Source organism: Mus caroli, chromosome 9 (genome assembly GCF_900094665.2).
Source record: "Mus caroli chromosome 9, CAROLI_EIJ_v1.1, whole genome shotgun sequence".
Lineage (NCBI taxonomy): Eukaryota > Metazoa > Chordata > Mammalia > Rodentia > Muridae > Mus > Mus caroli.
Window position 1 is genome coordinate 60074032 of NC_034578.1, and position 8637 is coordinate 60082668.

Genomic DNA, 8637 nt, shown 5'->3' on the forward strand with positions numbered 1-8637 from the left:
AAAAAAAAAGTCCATTAAACTCCATGCACACAGACCACCACACCTGGTGCCATTCCCAGTCACAGAAAAGCAAACACAAAGCTGAGATCTTAAGTGACAAGTGCACAGAACTGTGGTCCACAGAGCTTGCTGGGATTTTCCAGATGCTTCCTGTTTCTGTGCAATCAGACAGACCTTGAGCATGTGCTGGGGACAGGAAGTAATACACAATCAAGAATAACACTTATTTTTCAGTGTCTGTAAGACTGAATAGAGTGAGAACAAGGACTTCAAACCTGCACCCTGTTTCTACAGCAGTGATTACAGTGCAGTGACTGCCAGCTCCCCACTGCTCGGATTCAAGCACCTCTTCGAGTAGTCCTTCAAAACTCTAAACAGTCACAGTAAAAATGTCCTCATGTGGTTCTTGTTCATTTTCATCAAATATATCACATATACAACATGTGATAATTGGCTGTCTAGGTTATCAGTAATCAGCCATTCATAGTTAGGTTTGGGGGACAGTCCAAAGTTATATGTGGCTGGGTTTAGTGGCCACGCCTTCAATCCTAGCACCCAGAGAGTAGAAGCAGGGGAAGCTCTGTGAGTTCCAGGCCAGCCAGGGCTATGCAGCAACACCCTCTTTTGATTGAACAACCAAAAAGGTTATATATGGATTTACAACAAGGGGTGCGAGTTTGCCTCCTTATTCCTTATAAGTATAAGGAGTATTCCTCCTTATTCCTTAAGCTTAGTTGCTTAAGGCCAACAGTAAATAACTCCATCAAGTATCTGGATAAGAAGCTGTGACTACCAACCTGTACTAGTGTGCACAATGATTTTAGAATTTATTTAACTATCTTCTGAAGAAGAGTTAGAAGGTGTTAAAAACTGATTTTTTTAACTCCTAATTTTATGAAATTATAATGACTTCATGTTCTCCTTTCCTCCTGCCAATCCCTCCTAGGTACCACCCCCTTTTCCTTACTCTCTTTTAAATATATGGCCCCCCTCTCTCTTCAATCGTGTGTGTGCTTCTAAATATATAAATACAACATGCTCAATCCATATAATGCCCCTTGTATGCATATGTCCTCGAGGCCGATCACTTGGTATTGGATAACTAACTGTGTGCTCCTCCCTGGAGAAGACTGTTCTTCTTCTCAAGATTCCTTAGTTGCCTGGAGTTTTTTGTCTAGAATTGAAGAAGTCTCATGAACTTTCAAAAGGGTTCCATAGTTTACTAAACTTTTAAAAACCTGAATCAAAACAATTAAAGCATCTGTATCAAAGATCTTTCCAGAGTTGCATACAGGCTCATATGCATTACAAATCTGAGAGGAAGATACAGCATACAGTAGTTTTGATATGGCCCCTGAAACATCTTGCTGGTTCTCAGTAGAATATACTGAAAACATGATCTCAGGGCCAAAACCTCACCTTCAAGACCAAGTCAGTCAAAAGAGCCAAGGGTTTACCTCGCTACTAAAGAACCAAAGATGCTGAGTAGCCACAGCTTGGTGCTACTTTTGCAGAAAATAGAACACTATTTTAAAAACTCACAAAACATTAATTTTTACATTAAATGAACACTCTTTTGGAAAAATCAAGGATTTCTACAAAAATTGTGGCTTCTCATCCTACTGACTAACCTTTACTGAGGTAGAGAGCTGGACAGTTAGCTCAGTGGTTAAGAACACTGGCTCCTATTGCAACAGACCAGGGCCTGCCACATGCAGCTCACCTGTCTATAACTTCAGTTCTAGGGCTTCTGACACCCTCACACAGACACAAGAAGGCAAAACACCAATACACATAAAATAAAAATTAAAAAAACCCTTATAAAAAAAAGAAAAGAAAAAAATTTCTTAGATGCCCTCAGAAGCAATGAAAGAGCCTAGAAACAAAACTTGACAAGTGGTGTCTGCAAGCCTGTGTGTTGGTATGCTTCTGTACATTTCGGAGAACTTCCATGTGGGTTCTAAATTAGGGCATGTTAAATTACAAGTGAAACAGGATGGGGTAGGCTGGAGTATCTGGTGTTTGTGTGTGAGACTGCAGACTGCTGTGCTGTGCTGTCCTCTCTGCCTCTGTTAGAGAAAGCAGAGCTGAACTTAGAAAGATCCTCCTGCACTAGCTCAAGGGCCCATGCGACCACAACCGCCCAAAAGCTGATACTTCAAGTGTCTATCAGATGCAGCTTCCGGACTACCAGGAGCACCGCTAAGGAGAAGACCCAAATGGTCAACAAGCAGAGTCTCTCAGGGTGCTTTCTCTTCCTAGGTAGCTCACTCAATATCTGCAATACATTTGTTGAGGAGATTATTTTAAAAATTAATTTTTAAGGAACACTCTATTATAAAAGTTGAATATATATTATAGTCAACACTGTACCTTAATTGGACCTGCACTGTGAAGTCACATTTGGTCCCAGAAATATCCCTAAAATAGAATAAGAATAAAAGTTGTTTTTAAATATATACATGAAGACATGTCATTCTATTCCTAAGTATCAGAAATGTCAACAGTACCCATACGTGGGGGTGGTGGGGAGAGGGAGGTGGGAGGGAGGAAGGGAAAGAGCTGGGGGCGGGGGCACGGTACCTCTGCTGAAAGTTGAACACAGTTACTAGGGTAGGTTCTGGGCTTATACCAAACTGCAGGTCAGACTGAAGGTGACTTACATGGAGCTGCTGATCTGCTGCACCTGTTGTGGTGTCAAGGCAAATGCAAAACAGGTTTCCCGAAAGCGCTGGCTGTTGTCTGAAGCTGAAGAAGAGAGTTACATTTTAATAATCTTAAAGCCCATCAGTACAGACACAGCCAGAACCACATCATTAATTAACTGTATATCCTAGAGACCAGACAACAAAAGCACTGAGAATTAACAAATTTCTAGTTGTGATATATCAAAACCAAAGGCACAGAGAGGCCTGATTCCAGAAACAGCACTTCAGAACTCAAATTCAGAGAACACATAGCAAAGACCAACCAAAAGTTGTCTAATTATATACATACTCTTATAATAGCATACCAATACTAATTTCATATACAGAGTTTCTGAGCTAAGAAACAAATGTACCTGCTTTGAATCTGCACAGGTGAAACTGCATTTATTTTTGAAAGTAAATTAATCTTTCACTGCCTTCTGTTTATTTTGAGAAATAACTTGTTTGTTTTGAGAAAGGGCCTCACCATAATGCTATGCAGCAAAGGTCAACCTCAAACACAATTCTCCTGAGCCTGAAAGCTGTGATTATAGGTGTGTGCCACCACACCTGAGCACCATACATGTTTTATATACAACATCATATACAGTTTTTCATAGTCTTGGATGAGTTCACTTCTCAAAGGATCAACATATAAGTGAAACACAAGAATGAAGAACAAAAAGGATGGAGGGGGAGGGAAAAGGAAGGCAGCAAGCAGACAAGCAGCATGCGTCACTGTGGCACAAGGGATTCCCCAACTATGCTGAGATCAACAAATACGTTGGCTTTCTGAGAGACATTCCAAGACATTCAGGCACAGACATAGGCATGGCACGTGAGAGCAGGAATTTCTCTGGCCAGCCAGCTTTGCTGAACTTGAGAGCAGAGCTTCAGGTTCAGTGAAAGCCATGTCCCAAGATGGAGAGCAAATGCAAGAAGACATCTAACATTGTCTTCTGGGGTCCACATAGACAGACAGACAGACAGACAGACAGACAGACAGACAGACAGACAGACAGACACACACACACACACACACACACACACACACACACGGCGTCTGAGTGTCAAGTTCTGAACTACTATTTATTGAATAAATAGGTAAATTAAGAAATCTCAGGCTGGGGAATGTGGCTCTGTTGGTAGGTTGCTGCCTAGTTAACTCCTGTATCCCATACACTGGGTGTGGTGGCACACATCTGTACTCTCAGTACTCAAGAGGGAGAAGCTGGAAGCCCTGGAGGGCAAGGTTAGTCTCAGCTATATACTGAGTTTAAGACTATCTTGGACTACATGAGGGCCTGTCTTTCAGGGGAAAAAATTAAAACTGCACTTTTCCAAGATAATTTAATACCAAAGAATCACTAAGAGTTGTCATCATATAATTCTTGGCTCTGGGCTATCTAAGACTGCAGAGAAGCTAACTGTTGGCTAATTTCAATCTCTTGCTTAACTGGGTTTGTTCTACTTGCAAGAAACATATCAGCCACCCCAACTGCAGCATGCCTCATCGAAAAATCTGCACAACCAACAGTGGAAAAGAGCACAGGTCTAAAATTACATCTCAGTGCAGAAGCAACATCTTTTAAAGGCTAGATTTGCATTTCTACTTCATGTGTGGGGAGAGGCTTTTTCTTAAAGAATCTATCACCAAGGAACAGTTGCTAACCAGAAAAAGTTACCACAATTGTAAGTGCAGTAACAATCTGGCAATTACCAATAAACAAGGAGGGAGCATGCGGGAAGGCAAATACGGCCCTCTGTCATCAACCTTAGCAGCTAGCTTCTTTCTCAGAGTATCTTGTATGGGGATTGTTTGCCCAAGCAGGCCTGGCCCAATTTAAATCTTTGGCTCTGCTCTACAACAGTGCTAAAATAATCTCCGCCACACAAAAATTCGTATTATTCACTAGGCAAAAATTTAGACTCATTTTCAAATATATGACTGCTGTGAAGCTTCAGATGGGTACAGATTTAGAATGACAAGATGCTGGCTAAAACAACATGGCTACTTCTGTCCTATAATGACTGAAAGTCTGCAACGCTAGAGAGTCCACCCACTGGTGCCATAAAGCACAGGCCTAAAATCTGCAATGTTAGTTAGAGAGTCCACCCACTGGTACCATAAAACACTCATTATCCAGAGCAGCCATTTTTCAAGTATCAGAAAACATGGACGCCTTAACCTTCTCCATCAGCCACTTCTCTTGACACACTCTAGTCTGTGACACTGAAAAGGCTGTCATAAACTTTCATAATCGATCATAACCTTTCAAAGGCTATCATACCACACTCTTTCACAGCATATTTGTTCTAGTTCCATCATTTCTTCCTCACCGTGTCCATCCCAGAGCACAGACCATGAGGCATAGCTAAGGCGGTAGGTAATTTATGGAGAAACAAACCTGATGTTACCCACTGATATCTGTCACTCTTTGATACTCCAGATGGACCATGACAAGAACACTAACAATTACCATCTAGTGTCTCCAACCCACCTGACCACCACGAAGAAAAGCTACAAGGTCCAGCTAGTGAGGAGTAAGCTGTAAAGGTTTTATATTTGTTTGTAGCAAGTCAAGAGCCGGAACTCGGATCTACATATCTCTCACTTCCTGGTCAATTCAGAGCTGTATCATTTCATGGTGAAAAGTATGTTCTTGCTACAGAGGGAGCTCCAGGACAGACAGAGATACACAGAGAAACCCAGTCTCCAAACACACACACACACACACACACACACACACACACACACACACACACACACACGTTTGTTCTTGGACTGCAGTCAGAGTGCAGGGGTGTGGTGCTTGCAGGACTTTTGGGTTGGATTCCCAGCAGCCATAGGATCCTTATATTAGCATACAAACCTGTAAAAACTACATTTTTTTTATTTTGTTTTTTTGAGGCAGTTTTTTTCTACATAGCCCTGGCTATCCTAGAACTCACTATGTAGACCAGATCCGGAACTCAAGGATATCTGCTCACCTCTGCCTCTCAAGTGCTGGGATTAAAGGTTTGAGCCACCATGCTTTGTTGTTGTTTTTTAAAGCTGTCTTTCCATTGGTTGCTTTGGGAGGGAAGACAGACTCAGTCTGCACCCAAACTTGGATCCTTTTCCTTCAGTCTGTCCAGTGCTGGGGTTTTAGACAGAAATGTCTGTGCTCAGCTTCCACTGTTCTTTTAACATGATGTGAAAATGCTCCTTTTAATTCCTAGAGCTTTCTCTGCTTAAGCACCTCATCAGTAGGTTTCTCCATATTCATTCTTTTTTTTCAGAACAAGGCTCAAAGACACAGTTATCTAGACAGAATACCAGGCTGTGGTGTGTGTGTGTGTGTGTGTGTGTCTGTGTGTCTGTGTGTTTATGTGGACCCCAGAAGACAATGTTAGATGTCTTCTTGCATTTGGGACATGGCTTTCACTGTACCTGAAGCTCTGCTCTCAAGTTCAGCGAAGCTGGCTGGCCAGAGAAATTCCTGGGATCCACTTGTCCCCAGCCCCTCTGCTGGATTAGAGGCAGGTCTAGCCACACCTGGCTTTTTTCTGCAAACACTGGGGATTCAAAACCATGCTTATAGTCTGTGCTCTTATTCACTGAGGTACACCAAGTCCGATTAGTATGAGCTCATCCTCTTACTTGCAGCCCTCTAAGGAGCTTTGCCTCCAGGTAAAACCCGTTCCTCAGTTGTTCACTATGGTTTCTTCCTACCTAGGTAGAGAAAGTTATAAAGAAACCCAAATCTCGGGGCTGGACAGACGGCTCAGCAGTTAACACTTGTTCTTCTTCCAGAGGGGCTAAGTTTGGTTCCCAGCCTCCATATCATGCAACTACAATACAGTTTGTGACTCCAGCTCCAGAGCATCACACACTGCTGCCCCTGCAGGTACTTACACTTATATGCATAGACCCACTTTCAGATAAATATATCCACACATAATTATAACGAAAGTAATTTTTTCCATTTATTTTACTCATTTTATACCCCAATCGTAGCCACCCTCACACAGCTCCTCCCCCCATCCCCCCTTTCCCCTTCTCCTCTGAGAAGGGGGAGCTCCCAACTCCCAAGGTACCAACCCACCTTGGCACATAAAGTCACTACCAGATTAGGCATATGCTCTCCCACTGATACCAAACAAGGCAGCCTGGTTAGGGGAACAGGATCCATAGGCAGGTAGTGAAGTCAGGAACAGCCCCTGCTCCAGTTGTTGAGGAACACGCAAGCTGCACATCTGCTACATATAATGGGGGAAGGGGCCTTAGTTCAGCTCATGTATGCTCTTTGGTTGGTGGCTCAGTCTCTGGGAGCCCCCCAGGGTTACGGTTAGTTGACTCTATTGGTCTTCCTGTGGAGTTTGCTTTTTCAATCCTTCCCCCAATTCTTCTACAAGATTCCCCATAAAAGTAAATCATAAAGAAAAACAGGAAGGGAGGGAGGAAGGAAGGAAGATTGACGGACTGACCTGGAGCTTAGGAGGAGGCCTGGGTGAAATTGGGCAGTGGATAAAGGAGTGGATGAGAGCACTGGCATCTCTGGTGAGTGGAGAGAACAACTCTGGGAATGGTATCAATTAAGAAATAACAAGAGGGCTGGTGAGATGGCTCAGTGGGTAAGAGCACCCGACTGCTCTTCTGAAGGTCTGGAGTTCAAATCCCAGCAACCACATGGTGGCTCACAATCATCCGTAATGAGATCTGACTTCCTCTTTTGGAGTGTCTGAAGACAGCTACAGTGTACTTACATATAATAAATAAATAAGTAAATCTTAAAAAAATAAAAAGAATTAACAAGAAATGAGATGAAAAGCAGGAGACACAATTTAAAAAACAAAACAAAACTGTGTTCAATGAACCATATTCATTAGGACAGAAGAGAATGGGCTGGAGGAGCAGCCACCAAAGAACTGAGCAAACACAAGGACAGCAAGAAAGCCTTAAAAGTGATCAAAGAAAAGAAGGCCAAGGAAAGACATGGTGGCTCAGCAAGGCAATAGGAAGGAGTGTTCACTCAGATGGCAGCACGTCATCCAGAATGGAGCATGGTGAGCATTTTAAAGGATAAATAAATAAGCAAACAAACAAACACAAAATAACAACAAAAACTATCAGCCGGGACTTCTTAGCTCAGTAAGACAAACACAACAAAAACCCAAATCAAACCAGAAATACATAAGAGGTAAAAGAACTCACCTCCACCCTTATGCTTAATGAAACAGTAAAGGAAGTCTGTATGCAGAGATGATACCAGACTATCTGGATGTCCAGAAAGAATGGGTACCAGAAAAGCAAACAACAGAGAAATAGAATGAACCACCGTGTCTGTAAATAGATCACCATTTTCTAAAACAGCAGCAAAATGCAAAGTTTCAAAGCTACAGGGAAGCAGAGCTTAGGAACAGTATGAAGACCAGAAGGGCAGGAACGGAAGCCACACCCACTGCCAATGCTTCTCAAGGATAGACTGTGATGATGTGACAAGGCTCAGAATACCTGACAAAGCAATACATCATATATCCCACTAGCAGGGTGGGGGTGGAGGTGGGGCGGGAAGAGCAAGAGACATAAAAAGCATGTTTTAGCGGGGAAAACAGGAGGAAGAGAAGAACAATAAATAACTAAAGAGCAATAAAAAAACAAAAGAAAAATGAACACCAAGAGGGTAGATTAAGAAACAACCACACTGGGCCAGCTGTGGTAGCAATACCTTTAATCCCAGTACTCAGGAGGCGAGGCAGGCAGAGTTCTGTAAGATTAGGCTAGCCTAGTCTACACAGTAAGTCCCAGACCAGCCAGGGCTATGTAGCACTTAGGAGGCAGAGGCAGACAGGTCTCTGAGTTTGAGGCCAGCTTGCTCTACAGAGTGAGTTCCAGGACAGCCAAAACTACACAGAGAAACCCTGTCTTAAAAACAAACCAAACAAAACAAACCAAAAAACTTCAAAA

General features: G+C 42.7%; 1 protein-coding gene across 1 annotated transcript in view; it reads right to left on the bottom strand.

Annotated features, from left to right (window-relative positions):
* Pias1 (protein inhibitor of activated STAT 1) overlaps positions 1 to 8637 on the bottom strand; it is a 102802-nt gene that overhangs the window by 38389 nt on the left and 55776 nt on the right. The window contains exons 3-4 of the mRNA XM_021171432.2: positions 2664 to 2748; positions 2374 to 2421 (exon numbers count right to left, since the gene is read on the bottom strand). Of these exons, the coding sequence (XP_021027091.1) occupies positions 2374 to 2421; positions 2664 to 2748 (133 nt within the window). The remainder of the gene's footprint in view (positions 1 to 2373; positions 2422 to 2663; positions 2749 to 8637) is intronic.